Consider the following 18,505-nt stretch of genomic DNA (forward strand, 5'->3'; position numbering starts at 1 on the left):
GTGCGCGAAAATGTATAGAAGTTAAAGTAATGAGCAAAAAAGAAAAATGTAGGAGGCTAAAAAAGGTTGTATTGCACTTATGAACACTTGTATAAAATGATTACAAATGGGGAGGACTTGACTTATTTATAGGCAAGCCATGAAAGTTATACAAGTTTCTAGAGAATTCTACACAAAGTGTTTCGATATTTAGTATCTAGAAACGTCTACATAAGACAACTCTTATATACAAAACTCTAAATCATTCTAACAATCTAAAACGTTCCGAAAGTTTTTAAGGCTTGCTACATCTTTCTAGTAACGTTTGGTATAGCCTTCATGCTTTAGGCAAGCCATGGTCACTTGCTTGAGGAATTGAAGTGTGGGTCTATTAACGGACTTGATTTTTTTATTGGGATACTATGTACAGTTGTGCATGATTGACTGGTCAAGGACGGACGGGTATGGTCACACATGGATAGAGTGCGATCCATGTCATATGGTACATTGGTAAAGCAATAGTCTAGGCAGCCAGAGCTAGTCACTAAAGCAATAGCCATGAAGTTGCATGTTGTGTTTGTACAAAAATAGTGCTGCTCTCGGGCATAAACAATAATCAGCTGGAGCTAGGATTTGGCCCTAGGTACGATTCACAAATCACGTGCCCCACTTTTTTTAGCACTATAATAAACTTCAAAGTGTTTTATAAAATATATAATAAATTTGTTTGAATAATAAATTATTTACAAATTTTTATTTTTTTATGATCAACACATTTTTCAAACACTCTTTTATCTCACATACATCACATAAAAAATATGCTATAATATATATTTTTTAAAATTATTCCAAATAATCTACTATCAAAACACACTCAACATTATGTACAAAGTCAGGCTCAAACCCATATTACTCGATCCTATCACAAACACAAACAAATCCCGCCCATTTTGTCACCTCTATTTGTAATATAGGAACTAACATTTATTGTGTGATATGAAATAGAAAAATCATAAGTTACATATTGAGTCAAAAAATATAATATGTAATGAAACATAATCATAAGATATGTTCAACCACTTTACATTCAACGTAGTAAACTAAAATACATACTTATATATGTTCATGCAGTCTAGGGATATTAAAATTTGATGTCTGGTTTAAAATTGATCTTGATAATGAGGACAATCCACTGCACTATTTTGTCATATATAAATGAGATTTGAACAATTAGCATACTTGAAGAAATCATTGCTACTCGAATTTCGATCCTTGCAAGCCAAGTTCTTGAATTTATATTGACTTCAAAGACATTTGGATTGTCATGAGGCATCCACATTGACTAATCATCCAGTTATGATTTATGAGATATAGCAAAGCATTTCCTTCTCGATCATTGGGAGATTACAATCACGAAAAATTAGTTTTTTAGCTAGTTGGAAAGATATACAACAACTAACCTGCATATTTAGATGAATAATTATCTCAAAAAATGTACTAAGGAATCTTAATCCACTCAATTGAATAAGACAATTAAAAGTAATGAAGTACGTACTTTAGATTTACAGTCAAATAGTTTGAAGTAGATAGTTAAACCTATTGATAAACCAAATGAAGCGAAAAAAATTGCCCAAATAGAATCACTAATACAGTAGCAAACGTTTGAAAACTACCATAACTATTGATAAAAACAACAAAAAAAATAGATGCAATCTGTAAATGAAAAAAATTATCATGATAAACTCACTTTAGACCACAAATGGCAATTAGCAAATGTAATTTCCCTCTTATCAAGTCTGCATAACATGGACAATTGAATTAAAACAATGAAAAATTATCACATATATAATCTGCAAGATTACGAATTTCTTACAACCAAGAAGTGAATTGACTAAGGAAAACATGCCTATTAAGAAATCTGTTGCAAATTGGGGAAGAGGGTTAGTTGATGCAACAAGATCTGAATTCAATATACTGCATGATTGTATTGGAACAAAGTTTTAAATAAATGAAATGAAGTTTGAATAGATGAGGGTTACATGGTAAAGGCCAAGAAACCAAACTTCTCCACTAATTGGCATTAGTTGTGTGTTAACATCCATATATCATAATTTTGCAATTAATTGAATTAAATGATTAAAAGGGTTTTTATGTAATTTTACTAAAACACAAGTTGAATTCAATTGTACCCAATATTTCACTTTTTTTTTTTTTTTTTTTAGTGTAAGTAGGATGCCCAATGTTTCACTTGACATCGAACACTGTCGCATACCAAACTTCCCCGTAGTTTTGAATGTTTGAAAGGACATTTAAATAATTATAGCAAAATCAAATTAACTTCTTTGATTACTTGTACTCAATGCTTTAATTGTACTTCCAACCCTATCACATTTTCAAAACAGCCCACCCTTCCATTTGAAATTCAAATTTAAGTTTTGACCAAAACTCCTCATTCTTATGTAATACCATGTGTATTTAATGCGTAATATTGTACCATGTGTATTTTTAGGGTATTTTTATACTGTACGAACTACGAAGCATTCATGTGGTCGGGCATCAGCTTTTATGAAAAGAATAAATCATAAAAGGCTTTTATTCCCAAAATTAAAAAACTAAAAAAAAATTTAATAAAACTGCAGAGTGGGGACCATCATCGTGTAATATAATTTGGAAATAACCACGCCATGTTTGCCCTTTTCTTCTTCTATTACCACACCTTCTTCTTTGTGATTTTATGCCTTCAACTTCTCTATGCTAAATGCAACTTCACTTCATGACACCCCCGCTCCCTTTTTTTCGTTTATAATTTATTTATCCCTTCGAAACTTTTATTTGTCCACAAAAAATTGCAACTCTCCTAAACCCTAGAATTTTTTGTTGAGATCTGAGCTTTCTTTTGCTGCCAATCCTTTTGTTAATAGTGTCGTTCGATGTCGTGGTGATCTCCACAGATTTTCCTTTCTCACTTATTTTTTTAAATTTTTCTAGGAAAAAAAACTAGTTTTCTTTGCTTTGCAGATGTCTCCCCGCGGTTTACTCACCGAAGTGGTTTGTTTTGGCATTTCCTTTTGGGGGTCTTATGGACTTTATATTGGTGGGCGGCGGTAAGGAGATTTTTGCTTTGATTTTCAAGAATTTATGAATTTTTGTTTACATTTTGCTTTGATATACATTACAACAGTTTCTTTTTCTAATAATATCAAATATTTTTGGTGTATTACAGGCTCTGGACGACTATAAATGAGAAATTTGCCAGGTGAAAATAAACGCTTCTCTCTCCCTTTATTTTTCTTTCTTTCTTTTTTTTTTGTATTTTTTTTTCCAAAGGATGAAGTAGCAATTCCTCTAGGTTGATTTTAATGGTTCTTTTCTGCTTGAGAGGAATGGTTCTTGTTTGCTTGATCTTGCTAGAGTTATGGTTATAATTGTTCTGCAGTCACGGGAAGCCTTGCCCCGGAACCACTATAACCTATGTGTGTAAGGAGTGCGGGAGTAAGAAGTGCATTAGGGATTGGTGCCTCATTAAGGACAATGGATTTGGATTTGATATTATTCAATCCTCATCCCGCTAGTTGATACTTGTTGCTTGCTTCCAATCAATGCTAATGTTAAGCCAAAACTAGTGCACGTTGTTTATGTATTGTAATCAGACTTCCCCTCATTTCTTCTTGGCCACCCACTCCCCCCTTCTTTATCTGAGGCAATTGAGATTGGGTCTTTCCTTCTCTTTGTATAAGATTTCGAAGTCATTTATGTAGTAGTATTTGTTGTTTGACTTCCTGCTTGATGATTAATCTTCAATTCTTTCTCCTTAGTGTCTCACTTTTTGACATTTATTACTTGCTAAATAATAAGCTAAGCTGGGATGTTCTTTACTATACGATTTATAATTTGATCAATCATGGTTGATTTATGAATATTTTTAGATGGGAAGTCATTGTTTAAGAATGAGACACGTAGGAAGACTTTGCGTTTGTTTATTATAAGAAGACTTTCTTATCATTTATATACATAATATTGTTAATCTGATTCATTGTATGCATTTAATAAAATGGAGTATATATCTATCATGCAGTATTTCTAAATCTTTTTTATCTCAGAAAAATGGCATCAATTACGTACATATATGGAAAATATTAATAGAATTAAATTATATTTGCAAATCAAATAGATATAGATTGCTTTATATTCTCTAAACTTTTAGCCTCTTTGTATTAATAGAATAATTCATATTTTATAAAATAGAATAGAACTTTAGTTGATTAAATTAGTGTTTCTTTGAGTTGTAAATACCTTCGATAAATTTATAAATTAATTAATATCTCTTTAAATTAATAAAATTTTTATGGTCTCAATGTTATTAATTTATAGACATTTTATTGTACTCATATATACATAAATAAAAGGACGATTCCCGGTAACGTATTCAAATGACTAAGCTCTTATAATATATTAGTGCTTAAGTTTGAGTTGAGCTTGCTCAAGAAAGGAAAGCCAGCTCGTACAAGAATGTTTTCTAAGCCAACAGTATTCCCTCTAACAACATGTTTTCTATGTATTTAATCTGACTTCCCCTTCCTTCTTCCCGATCCTACTTTCCCTCGCTCCTCCCTTTCTTTCTCAGAGGTTGTTGAGATTGGGTCTATCTTTGTCTCTGTGTAAGATTTCCAGGTTGCATATGTAGTGGTATTTGTTGTTTTACATACTGGTAGATGAATAATCTTCAATTCGTCAACTTCATTTATTACTGGTTGCTAAATAATAGGCTAAGCTGGAGCAGGAGAACAAGATAAAATATTTTACATGGAGAATTATTGTGGGGGAAAAAATATCTTACAGCAGCCATCGATGTTTTTTTTCCCCTTATTTTCTGGTCAGCGAATAAAATGTAAAGTGGTAGCACAAAGACAAACCTCTGTCCCGGAAAAATGTCTGGGAGAGATGAAGTATCAATATCATGCAGTTTGTGAGTACAAAAATAATATCGTCCTTGGGGGCAAACAATTTGGCTTTTTGTTATTTTAGGCCAATAAACTCAATGAAAATACTACTATAGCTTGCATTACCCCAACATTGATAATAGTTGATGTAACACTAGATTTAGAAATTGATACAGCGGAAGTGACATTAGAAATGCTTTTGCTGCGCAAGACATTAAAAGGGTGTATGAATATAATTTTGGGTTAATAACACTTTTAGACTGTATATTTGAGCATCACCTCCAACAAGCCTTGTTAATTCTTGAAATGCTTGTTTTAATGCCACTTGGTTTGTTATCCTTTTTTGAGGAGCCCCTCCAAGTAAACGATACCCAAGAATGCAACGGCTCCTCCCAAAAAAAATAAAAAGGTCTGTTGATTTCTTCAATTCTTACATGTTGGTTTGTTGGTTTCTCCAGCTCGTTTTCGAGTAAACGATACCCAAGAATGTCTAGCAGAGCTTATATTCTATTTGCTACCGATGTTTGATTAACCACACACACCAGGCATCGATTACCAAAGGTACACAGCATGAACTAATCCACCATCCACTTTACATTCAAATGAAATCGTGTTTACTATTCTGCATGAACTAACACACCATCCACTTTACGTTCAGACCACGCCAAGAGTCGTGACATGTAACACCGCTGCAATTGCTTGTATTCAAAAAGAAACCACTGGAGCCACAAGCTGCTATCTTGCCCTCATCACTTCCTAGACTTGGATGCCTTGAATATGTTTTCCTTGTAGTACTTAAGTTCTGCTATACTTTCTTTGATGTCATCCATAGCTCTGTGCTTGTTTTCTTTTTGAGGAGCCTTCTTGTTATCTAGTAGACACAATTAAATTTAAAAAAAAAAAGGCCCAGACATGAGTTGAGTGCACCAAATTCAGGATCTCAACAAAATAGCAGTGCCACAAGACAATGGAAAAGGACCGTTCTGAATGAATCCATTTTATTATATCAACTTCTGGTTCTGTTTTAGATGCAGTGGCCAAACATACATTCTGATGCACAGGCTAGTCAAAATTGTTGAAACAGTAGTACTGAAAGAAATTTAACACGCTTTGTGAACTTAAAAGCAGTGTTAAAACTATCACCTCTTGGATACCAACGGAGACATAGTGCCTTGACGCTGCTGACGTCTACAAGTACATGAGAGAAAAGACTAGCCAATTCCGGCATATATTTCTGCCAAAGGAAACTTTGTATTAGAACATGAAAGCATTTAGCAAACAAACCACCAAATGAAGGGTTATCAAAAATGAGTTCATCCATATTACGGGAGTGGATGCCTGTCAGCATTTCTAGCAACAAATCTCAACTACGGGCATGCACCACATGTCTGAAGAAGCACTAAAAAAAAGCATCTAAATCCTAAATATTTCATCTGGAATTCTAACATTCTCACCATAAACACTGTAAACCTAAACACTGATGCGTGTGTGTGTGTATATGTACGTCTGTATGCATAAATATAAAAGGTGTTTGATAGCTGTATTGCACATTGTCTAGCAAAATACTCGTGTTGGACAAGATAAATGCAAGGCCTATAGGACTGTGTATGATACTTGCACCAGAATAATGCAATTGTGCCATATCCATCACATATCCATGTGTAATCTCATTCAAACTCAAATACAAGCACATAAAAATACTTTGTCATACCTTCAAAAACAAAAAGTCCATATAAACTGAATTTCCTGCAAGAAGAGGCGTATATGTGCCCACATTTTTTTTGACAAATTCAACAACCTGCACAAAGGAACACGGAACTATCACATTAGTCTGAGAGACAAAAGGCTTTACAATGTTGTGCAATGGTGAAGGGGATACTGAAGCCTTAATACCTGCTTTTCAGCTTCGCATTCGGTGATGGTACTGATTAGCACCTTGTCAGTCAAACCTTCATCACAGAATAACTAGTTAAATTTCACTACTAACCATAAGATACCAGAAAAGGCAATTAGTATTTACAGGCCACTCGTGTGGTTATGAAACAATGGAAGGACAATGGAAAAGAAAGACACATGGCAAGCTGATTACCACTGGCTGCATGATGTTGTTGACACCATTCTCCCATTCTATCCAGGCAGTCGTTCTCTTGATGAATGACCAAATGAGGACCCTATAGGTAATTGACAAAAAAATAATAAAAAAGGTTAACTGGATGGAATGACATAGAGATCAACTGAAAGAGTGAGATTGAGATTACCTCAATTGAATTGGTCAAACTACCGTCTGTAATTACACAAGCAATCTCCAAGATTCTGTCAATTTCAATGTTCAAACCTACATAAGTAACAAAGAATGGGTCAGCTATGGGGATATTATTTTCTAAAAGAATATTTAAAGCATACGAAACGTGGTAGGCAATCAGTCAAATTAGTTTTATAGCGTCTGCCAAGTACAGATTCATGAATGCAACAACTAATCCTTCCTTCAGATTTCAAACAGTAGTCCATAACTCATAACTAAATGCCCAAATGATCAAGATTACAAAGATGGGGATTGAAAACACGATTTCAGCAAACAGTAGCAATTTTCCCTGGTTGAATTTTTCTTCTTATTCTAAACCCATAGGGCCACCTAGAGATATGGAATGATGACTGAGCATATTTGCTCTCAAGCTCACAGATGACTATGGCCAAGTGGACCAACAAAAAGGTTTCATATAACAGCAAAGATACAACCTAGTCTCTCTCTTTAGTCTCATGCTTGAGAAAGAGCGCCCAACAAGGGGCCTCACCCTCCATTTGTTTAAGTACCTAGTGATGGATGTGCTTACGTGGTTTAGCTAGGAGCATTCAGCAATTACATTTTCCCAACTAGTCTTCACATACCGATTAATTCATTGAGGTACAATTCCTAAAGGCATAACATACCACAACAATTCAAAGCCAAGTACTAGTACTTGGCTCACAAAAAGGTTTCATATAACAGCAAAGATACAACCTAGTCTCTCTCTTTAGTCTCATGCTTGAGAAAGAGCGCCCAACAAGGGGCCTCACCCTCCATTTGTTTAAGTACCTAGTGATGGATGTGCTTACGTGGTTTAGCTAGGAGCATTCAGCAATTACATTTTCCCAACTAGTCTTCACATACCGATTAATTCATTGAGGTACAATTCCTAAAGGCATAACATACCACAACAATTCAAAGCCAAGTACTAGTACAATTTCGACCAACAAATTGAAGACATTTCTTCCAGGAAGGATTAAAACTTTTCTTAGAATTTTCCTGAATTCAGCTCTCTCCCACTCTAGGCTTGCATGTGTTCTTTTGGACATAATTCATGCTGACAAAGCTAATTAACATGGTCCACAATGTCCCACTTACTAATGTCAACGCATTTTTTCTGGATGTAGAGAGATGAGGAAATAAAGCAATTTAAGAAAACAAACAAAACATAAGCATCGTGATCAAAAGAACTACAGAAGCAAGAAAAACCAAGGAATCTAGGCCCAACCACGTTGATAACCAGTCTCAAATGCCAGATAATAACTAATGGGCAAATCCCATTGAAGATAGCACCACATAGAAACTTTCATTGGACTATACATTCCTAGGGGATAAACTAAGCAAGTTTAGTTCTGAAGCACTACCAAGTTGATGACAACACAAAAAGAACCCATCTTTCCCAAATTCTAATCAATTCACTTGTGAATTTTATGCTTATGAATTCATGTTTGGATTTCGACTATAATCATGCTCCTTTACAGCTGACACAATTCTTTGGGGACTCGTAATCAGAACATAGGTATTTAAGGAAGAAAAATATTCATACACTAAAGGATTTGAACAAAGGATTTTTAGAGAAGAAAACTTAAAAATTAACAAAAGGGAACAATCAAGTAGATGGCCAGAGAAAGAGAAAGAGGTTTAGGTTAGCTGAATGCTCTAACAGCGGAAAAGAATGAAAAACAAGGCAAGAAGAACATTCTCTCATGAAGTACATGAAAATTTCTGTTCATGAATGGTAACCATGGAATTTAGGATAATACTGACGGAGGAATAAGTGGAGCAGGAAGGTCGAAGAGCAACAAACCTGGACAAATGAACCACATGAATCTCTGATTGACAGCAGTAGGGACCACAAAGTTGCTTATTGACACTTAAGACTCAAACAGCTCTCAGGAACCTAGAACAAAAAGGAGCTCTAAGTTTTATTATGTACGTTCATAACTCATTATCTAATGGTTCTAGGAAAATGATGAAAAAAGCCTTTGTCTTAATAAGTGTAAGAAACTGGAAGCAGCAACTTTGGGCTAAAAAAAATCAAGTGGTTTTCCTTCAGCAGCAAGTTGAAAAAGAAAGTTGACTTCTGCACTTATATGGTCTGATTTAGTGATATTTCAAATCAAAGAGAAAAGTTTACAATGTGATAGAAATACTATCGCAGGCACAGATGATATCAGATGATTCAGACAACAAATCAAAACCCTGTTTTAGTGAATGACTAGGCATGCCATCCAATTAGATTATGGATTATCTTAAACAGCCATTAACACTTACAGGTATTTTCTATTAACCAACTCCTTGGCAAAAGAATTTGTATCATATGAATAACCTAACACTAGATACTCACCAGTCATTTCCAGGTCAATCCACACAAGTGGCAACTTGTACTCTCCAGAAGGCACTTCTGAGCTTTGTGGACCATTTTTATCATTATTAACAGTGGTTGTATCCCCTGAGCTGTCATCTTTCTTCTTCCCTTGGGCTGCATAACAAAGATATCCAGTGGCATTTTAGTACACTGGATGATACATGCCAATTGCTTGTCTTTCCAGAACAAAAAATGCACCGCTCACGTTGATGCTGAAGCAGAAATTAAAGCTAAAAGAAAATTTACATCTTTGCTTTGTTAAGAGTCAGTGAAACATAGTCTAAATCCAACATTTCAAACAAAGTGAATATAAAGCAAGCTGAGGCACTTCCCAGAAATCATTGCCAATGTAAACCTCTCTTTCTCATACTCGCCTTCAGCAGCAAAAGAGGTCGTGTGTTCCCTATCATCCGTTGCATCCAGTTCCAGCAAAGAAAATGCATTTGAGAGCCGATCCATATCCACTGCAGACAGGTGATAGAGAGCATGTTGAAGCTAAAGTATTGACAAATGGAAAGTATAATCAAATAAAATAAAATAAACAGAACAAGGGGAAACATGTGGTAAGAAAAAAACACAGACATGATCTTTTTAACAAAATATAGAACAACTAGGATACAAAAACCTCAAAAACAAAAAAAACCCTTGTCACGGCCATAAAGCTGCATTTATCAATCAATGTGACATCCGTTTAAGTATCGATTTACATGATCAAGTTTTCAATCCTTAAATGCTTCTCCATCTTTAATAAGATATCCAGATTCTTCACCGTTTTCTGCCCCAGTTGCCTTAATCTTCAACCGTTCGAGATAAAGATAAAAACTTTGGCAAAACCCCACTTCAGATAACAATTAATTAGTGGGATTTCTGGAATTTAACTATGACTAAACATAAAACGACGACTTTACATCAATGGTTAGTCAAGAGAAACGAGAGAGAAGTCGACGGGGTAGTCCAACATTCAAATACTTAAAGGGCAATGAGCATGGTGGTTGATATAACTGCATCGAACAGCAGATAGGACCACGGAGGACATAGAAAAGGGAAGGATGGACGCTCACCGGGCACGGTAGTCGGCGACCGGCAGCTCGGAGCTTCGAAGTCTTCAACACCAAGAAGGGTCAAACTCTGTCAAAATAGGAGTAAACGTTTTATAGATAGTCTCAAAATGGCTACTGCGCTGGCCCAGCGGGCTTTTTGGAAAATATCATCTTGTGTTGCCCATTGGGCTTCACACTTTCTGCTTTTCTACCCATTGGGCTTCATACGCGTGTTTAATTTTCACGAATTGTTGGCTTGAGGATCGAGACAATAAAATAATTAATAATAACAATAACATAACCACCCCTTTAAACAAATGGGTATATCCCATTAAATAGCCTTTTCGGAGCATTGGATTAAGGCCTAAATACACTTTAAAGAGATTTGGCAATTTATGCTTTGCCACAAATCCGTCTAAATCTCATTGAAAAGTATGTTACTAACCTCAAAAATTTTTCAAAACGTGAAATAGAAGATTCCTTAAGGGTTAATTTCTAAAAAGTGAGTTTTGAGAAGTAAGGGATACAATCTATAGTAAAAGATCAATCTCTCATTCAATATAAAATTGAGCCTTTCTTTTTTTTGGAGAAAAAATTGGAGACTAATTAGTGCATGCATTAAAGATATATTTTTCAATAATTAGCACTTATAACTTCCACATTTTGATCATTAACCAAGTCCTCTCATAATCATACAACCACAATAATCAACTTACTAAATTTGTATGCAGTTTTTGTTGCCAACTTCGAACCTTCTTAATTTGTTGTGCTCTGAGATTTTAGGAACTTCTTTTTCACTTGGTTCGAAATTTTGTATCCATCTCTTCTGTACTGGAAAAAAAAAAAAAAAAGGAAAATTTCTCTCAATTTTTATTTTTGCCTCTACCAAAATTAAGAGAAAGCTAGGTACATTTAATTATTTCCTCTTAAGGCCTAAATAGCAATCCCGGGTAAAACGAACACAAAGGGCCGGGTTGAAAACGGAAAGCAAGTTTTAGGGGTTTTCGAGATTTGGGGGAAGGGTTTTTCTCTCTCAGAGAACAGAAGTGGGGAAAATAAAAAAGCTCTCATTTTTCTCTGTTTCCCCTAGCCGCTTTTGAAGAAGTAGTAGTGTGATTGCTTCTTCCGCCACTGCTTCATCCTTACGTTGACCATTGACTATCACTGGTTCGAATCGGAAGGAGCCGAGAACAGCAACAATGGCCACTTTTGTCTCTCCTCCGGCAAGTACAACGGCAACACAGCCAACCGGTTTAAAGCCCACCGTCATCGAAAAGGAGAAAGTTGATTACTTGAACCTTCCTTGCCCTATCCCTTATGAAGAAATTCACCGTGAAGCTTTCAGTCAGTATTCTATATTACCATTCGCCCACCATGTTGATCCCTTTTTATCTTTTTCTTTTTTAAAATATATTTTTGAACGATGCATGATAGATATCATGTTTTGAGCAAGATATGTATTTTTAGACAATATAGTTGAGCCCAATTTGGTTCGTTTTTCTTTTTGCTGTGTATTCCATTAGAACTTTGTTTCAGTGAAGTGATGCATGCTTTTACTAGGTTCTGTATATATTAAAAAGCTATTAGAGTTGTAATCTTTAAGCGCAGGCGATTGGATTTAGTGGTGTGGTTCTACTGGGATTGTCAGGTACAACCATACATGAAAGTAAAACTCGAATTTACGGAAGTTGAAATAGATTAGCTCGGCCTTTGTGTAGTAACTGTAGTTGTTTTGCCATTTATGGCTTGAGCATTGCTAATCGAAGGAAATTATAAGTTTCTTGTGCTACATTTTGTGGTACCAATTGCTAGGTAATGAAAATGACTTGCTTATGTGGAGCCATCTGCATATAGAGGATATTACTGGCAAGTTAAAAGATTGTTGGTTATTGAGATAATGATTCGATTGAGTTTTATTGGCAGTGTCTTTGAAGCCTGAACTCTTTGAAGGGTTGCGATTTGATTTTACAAAAGGACTCAATCCGAAATTTGCCCTCAGTCACAGGTAGTTATTAGTCATTGGAAAAAATTTTAGGTGGATAATTATATGTTTTCCTTTCATTCATTTTGTTCCTTCATATCTAGATTTTATTTGGGTGGTGGGGACAATGTTAGAAATTTTCATTTTATAATTAACTGAAAATTTTTCCATCTGCTAATTATCAGTGTACTTATGGGACCTACTGAAATACCTTCTCAGTCACCTGAAACCATAAAAATCCCAACGGCTCACTATGAGTTTGGTGCAAACTATCTCGATCCAAAGGTATGTATTTGTCACTTGGCTAAAGTTTCATGTGTTTGATATTGATGAAATTTGTTTAATTCTTGGTGCATCAATTGATTTTCACAGCTAATGCTTGTTGGGAGGATTATGACAGATGGTAGGCTAAATGCCAGAATAAAGTGTGATTTATCCGAGAATCTTATCTTGAAGTCTTCAGCACAGGTAATTCTATTATATTTACAAGCTTTAGGTGGCCATTGGCGTCTTTTAGTTCATTTCACTTTCTGCTAACATGTTGGTACGAAAAATTAACTAATTCAACTATTCTTTTGCCCAGCTTACAAATGAACCACACATGTCAAATGTAATGGCCAGTTTTGATTACAAGGTAAAGCCGTAAGGGCCTTTTCATGCAGAACTTCTGTGTTGTTTACGTATACTTGTTCAAAACGTCATATAGGTATGCATACCGGCGTGGTGTTCAAGCATATGTAGGCCTCAATATGTTTGTACGTCCACTTGTAGACAATTCTTCAGGTTGCAATAACATGAGCCGATGTCTGATTATCCATAAGGAACTGTCCACCTTTTACATGACAATAGCCATTGCATGTGGATCATTTGATATACCCAAAGGAGAAGGTTAATTGTTTGTCTTGTGTTTTCATTTTGTTGTATGTGCAGGGCAAAGACTACAGAAGTCAATTTCAGTTAGGCAGTGGTGCCTTATTTGGTGCGAGCTACATTCAGGTAAAAAGATCTTATTTTTAGTTCATTTTCTTGAAGAGTTTAGCCTTACATTCAAGATGTGAAAGTCTATCATCATTTACATATAAAGATAGAAAATATGGTGTTTCGCTAATGTATTCTTAAGAAATGGATTAGTTTTTATACTTCAACATGGGAATATGGACGAATCTGCACTCTACAACAAACTGAGATGCATGATGGGCATGCACATTTCAGTTTAAGGACCACTTTGCTGTGCATTTCTCAGTTGTTTTGTTTCAGACTTCAGCAACTGCTACTCGCTTCTACTCTTGAGAAGTCATAAAGCAAAGCTTGACGAATAAAATAATTCATACGTTCATGGATATTTATCCCCAAATGGAGGAATCTCTTCCCTCTTCCCTTCATCAAAATGTCATCATGTCTAGTAAATATTGGTTTCCTCCTATATTTGAGGGCCATAAACTTTTTTTTTTTTAATTTTTTTTGAAAATTTAGGAACTCTAAAAACTTGCTTCAGGACAGTTGCAGATCTGTGAATAAAATGTGTGAGATTTTTTTTTTCACGGTAACATTGCAGGCAACTCAGTGTTTGTTAATAAAATATGTGAATGTGCTTGCAGAATGTGACCCCAAATGTGTCTTTGGGTGGTGAAGTGTTTTGGACTGGTCAGCATAGGAAATCTGGCATTGGTTATGGAGCTCGATACAACAACGATAAGATGGTATAAACCTACACGAACTGCAATAGCCATTTTATACTTTTGTGCTTTCTTCTTTAAATCCCTTTGTCAGCATTCGATAATAACAGGAAATAAGGTGGCTATGCTATTATTTTGTATCATAATTTTTGCTTTGAGCTGGAAAGGAGTAGTGATTGTTTAAACTATCCCTTGTTCCCAAGCTTCTAGTTTGTGCCACTGTCAAGCATGTTTAACATTTTTATTGTCTTAAAAGATAAATCAGTTTAGTTTTGTGATAGATTAGGTATTGAAGATGATGACTTATTATTACTGTGGGGCAGGGTGGAGCATAGGGAAGTAGATTTTACTTTGCCGGAGGGCAGGGAAGTAGATTAATTCATTGGGATAGGAGAGCAGGTTTGAGGGAGAAGTTCCAATTTCAGTATTTCCTGTGTTTTTCTGGCCTTTAGAGAGAAACTGAGATGGTGGAGTACCTAAAAGTCTGGATTTCACTTTTGTTCTGTCAAGCTTTTTTTTTTTTCAATTTGCACAATTTTTTTAAAATAATTGTTGTCTAGATTAACAATTTAATGTTCAGAATGAAGAACAGTTGAAAAGTCTCTTCTCAATGTCTTCATTGCATTTAGCAAACATGGAGTTATGCGCACTCTTCTTTTGCTACTATTAGTGGGAACTAGGCACTTTGGATGCACTTATTCACCTTGTAAGTTGGTAGGAGATATTTACCTAATATCTATGCAATACACGATTGGGGTTGAAAATTGGCAACATATGTGAATGGTAATCTGTTATGGTACTAGTTGGTATGCCTTATCTATGCAAATCCTGCTTTTGCAACTTTCTTGGCATCTAGTGGGGGATTTGCAGGGGATAAGTATAAAAACAGCCAGGCCTACCTGGACCTATCTTTGTGCACTAGTATTGGATTGCACAAAAGGCATTTGACAACTTCCATCCTTGGCAATTTTCTTTCCCTTTAACACATCATTTTGGTTAATGCTTCATACTGGTGAGCACAGAATGTGTATAGTTTTCTTATTGTCTTTAACTTGGAATTATGTGTAATTGTGCCGAAACTTATAAAAATCCTTGTCTTTGCATCTGTTTGAATGCTCTCGACTTTTTGGCTGCATTGGGAGGGTTGGGGGTGGGAGGATAAGAGATTTTTCAATGATGTTTCTGCATGATTACTTGTAGTGGCTGTGTGGAATTGTTGTTGACTTGTTAAACAGATGTACTCGATAAAGAAGTTTGCTTTTTGATAGAGTTACTCAAAGATACTACTTTATGTGCAGGTTGCCACTGGGCAAGTTGCTAGTACAGGAATGGTTCTATTGAGTTATGTGCAGAAAGTTTCTGAAAAGGTTAAGCATATACTAGTTTCCAAGACTATTTGGAACAGCATGTTATTTATGCACACTTTTTTGTATGTTTGCTAACATTTTTTGCTTTGTAGGTCTCTCTAGCTTCCGAATTTGTATACAACCACATGTCTAAGGATGTCACAGCAACGTTTGGTTATGATTACATTCTTCGCCAAGTAAGTTCTGCCCTCTGTTTTCTGCAGATGTTGCTCCTTCTCAGTAATTCTCTTTGGAAATTAAGCGAACCTATACAAATTTGCAGATGGTTATAGTTCATTGCATCAAAATTTTGTACTCTAGCAAATTGGGGGGCTTGGAGCCAAAACTGGATATGGGTTGTCATGTTTGAAACGTGTTCTTACGTCCCAATTGTTAAGCAATTTATTAGAACTACTCATGTGCACGTAGAAAAGGATATCACTAGTAATATGAATATTATACAAAACATGTATATGCCCTTTACTTTGTCTGACTAAACCATTGCTGGGCTCCTGGATTTCAATGTTGTTTTCTTATCTGGTATTCTGCATTATTTTTTATGTGTGTCTGAGGCCACAATGATGTTTGTTCTGACAATACTTATTTTGAGGTCAATTTTGTTTGTATCTAGTGGACTTGGCACGTTTGCATTGTTACTTGTAATAGTTGCCTCTTGTCTGCCTGATGTCACTGTTTACCATACTAGTTTGTTTCCTCTTCCTGCTTTCTGTTGGATTCTCTATTCAATAGAAGGAGATGTCTAATGTCAAGTAGTTTTCTCCAAAATTGCTGCTATAGGATGTTTTCGTCATCCTTTGTACCTCTGACTTGGGATGAAACCCATCCTTTCTTTGTGGAGTATTTTTGGCACCCACTGGTCATAGGCGGTGCAGTAAGAAAGCATCTCATCCCATTATGTTTTGATTCATAATCTATGTGACAGTGTCGCCTTCGAGGGAAGATTGATTCAAATGGCTGCGTAGGAGCTTTGTTGGAGGAGCGGTTAAATTTGGGTTTAAATTTCATTCTCTCTGCTGAGGTAAAGATCAAAATATCTCTGTTTGATTGTGGCGTTAGCCTTCATCCCCCAAATGCCTTCTTTTTGACTGCTTGGGGCGGGCCCTAGTCTTCAAGTCGACTAAATTCCTGCGGTGTGCTGGGAGGAATCTATTGCTTAGTCTTCATGTTTTTTCGTATTCCCTTTTTTTGTTTTTTCACGTCGACCATCTATCTAATGGTTCCTAAATCATGCCTTTGCAGATTGACCATCGGAAGAAAGACTACAAGTTTGGATTTGGGATGACGGTAGGAGAATAACTTTGATGGTGTAATGATGATGATTAGTTTTTAGCTAAGTTGGCAGTCGGGAGCAAACTCCACGGGGGTGATTCTTTCTTTCGTCCTTTGGTGACAAGATTCAAAGAGACAGTTTTGTACTTTTGTTGAGCCATATTTATTTGTGGACGGCACCAATTCGCTCCTCCAACAAATTAGCATACATCACTCGTAGTTGATTTTTGCCGTTTGGGATAATATTTATTATTTGGATTTGCCTTCAAAGCTGTAGGATTTTCACTTTGATCGTGAAAGTCTTACTACAAATTCAATCTAATTGATTGTACAACTGCAATTGCGAGTCTTTTTTTTTTTTTTTTTTTTAACTTTACTTTACTTTTTGAGGTTGGTTTTGGTGTGTTTTAGGGTAGGGGTTTGGTTCCAAGTAGGGCTTTAGGCCCATTACATACCAACAAACCTGGGTTACGTCAAGAGGCAACAAATGCCTTCCTCAATGATTCTGGTGGGTCTTCAAAAACCTTTCCCCTTAGTTTCCATTCTCAGGCTTGCTTTGGCCAAACCATATGCGCTTCCCTTCCCTCCACTCCCCTGCTGCGAGGGTTTTTTCATTTCATTCTTAAAGACTAATTAGCTGACCCGTAATAATGAGACACCATCGCAGCCCAACTCTTCTTCTGAGAATCTGAGAAATTGTGTTGGAAAGGAAGGCCTTTAATCTCCGTTTAGGCGTCCTCGAAGATACCGAGTTAAGAAAATAAAAATTTCATAGCTTGTCCTTCAGCTGGTCTTGGGAATTTGTGAAGTCTGAAAGTTTTTTTGTGTTAGTGCCGAGACAAAGTTGGTTTTGGTGAGACGATGTGGCACAATTTAAGCTGTTGAATTTTTAAAGATCGGATTTAATCAAGTGTGAGTCTTAGAAGAATACAGTAGCTTCCTATGAAAATTTATTGCTATTTTTTCCCTTTTCTCCACGCATTTTAACATTAGGGAAGGAATATCTTTTCATATCTTGCAACGTTTTAATTTGTTTTCTTAAATCAACTCCGGCAATTAATGTGGCCTAACCGTCAAAACTTTCTGAGTGATTATCAATTCAATCGTACGGTTGGAAAACTATGGTATGGAGTCCCACCGTTGGGTGATAAATCTGCCCAAATAGGTAATACCAAAAAAAGCTTTCACCTCCCCTCAAAATAAAAAGACGGGGGTGTACTCTGCTACCGAACTAGAGACCTTAAAGAAAAAAATAAAAAAGAAATACTAAAATCAGAGTGGGTTCCATGCCGGAATCTTATAGTAACATTTGTGGGTACTTCCTTCTGCCGTTTATCATTAATGTAACAACTACAACTAACTTATTAATTAAAAAAAAAAAGCAAAAGAAAAAATAATCTTACTGCTTTTCGAACTTTGATGGCGACGGAATAGATTAGTACAGCTGTTAATGTAATAGTAATGATTAATTAGAATTATGTCAGAAAAACCAACCAACAGTATTTTGGGTTGCTGGTCATCATAAAAATCTTTAAATCATAATCGAATGTGTAGTGTAACACATCCGTTTGATTCGATGATTGATTTTGTCTCCGTCGATT

At 35.7% G+C, this 18,505-nt stretch overlaps 2 protein-coding genes and 1 long non-coding RNA gene across 3 annotated transcripts; 2 read left to right on the forward strand and 1 right to left on the reverse strand.

Annotated features, from left to right (window-relative positions):
• The first annotated feature begins 2,701 nt into the window (after positions 1-2,701).
• LOC113749730 lies at positions 2,702-3,740 on the forward strand. The gene is made up of 3 exons (XR_003464572.1): positions 2,702-3,083; positions 3,203-3,235; positions 3,416-3,740. It is a non-coding gene; the product is annotated as an uncharacterized LOC113749730 (long non-coding RNA).
• Positions 3,741-5,316: 1,576 nt separating this feature from the next.
• LOC113782959 (oligoribonuclease) lies at positions 5,317-10,691 on the reverse strand. Its single transcript, XM_027328948.1, has 9 exons — positions 10,633-10,691; positions 9,946-10,035; positions 9,551-9,685; positions 7,178-7,254; positions 7,009-7,090; positions 6,813-6,868; positions 6,631-6,717; positions 6,063-6,153; positions 5,317-5,790 (listed from the first exon to the last, which is right to left on the reverse strand). The coding sequence occupies exons 2-9, from the start codon at positions 10,028-10,030 to the stop codon at positions 5,669-5,671; spliced, it is 735 nt and encodes a 244-aa protein (XP_027184749.1). The 5' UTR covers positions 10,031-10,035; positions 10,633-10,691; the 3' UTR covers positions 5,317-5,668.
• Positions 10,692-11,573: 882 nt separating this feature from the next.
• On the forward strand, positions 11,574-17,244 carry LOC113759703 (mitochondrial import receptor subunit TOM40-1). The gene is made up of 11 exons (XM_027302280.1): positions 11,574-11,955; positions 12,535-12,616; positions 12,778-12,877; positions 12,965-13,060; positions 13,176-13,226; positions 13,523-13,588; positions 14,191-14,292; positions 15,567-15,635; positions 15,728-15,811; positions 16,558-16,653; positions 16,875-17,244. The coding sequence occupies exons 1-11, from the start codon at positions 11,811-11,813 to the stop codon at positions 16,929-16,931; spliced, it is 948 nt and encodes a 315-aa protein (XP_027158081.1). The 5' UTR covers positions 11,574-11,810; the 3' UTR covers positions 16,932-17,244.
• Positions 17,245-18,505: the final 1,261 nt, after the last annotated feature.

The sequence above is a fragment of the Coffea eugenioides genome, chromosome 1 (genome assembly GCF_003713205.1).
Source record: "Coffea eugenioides isolate CCC68of chromosome 1, Ceug_1.0, whole genome shotgun sequence".
NCBI lineage: Eukaryota > Viridiplantae > Streptophyta > Magnoliopsida > Gentianales > Rubiaceae > Coffea > Coffea eugenioides.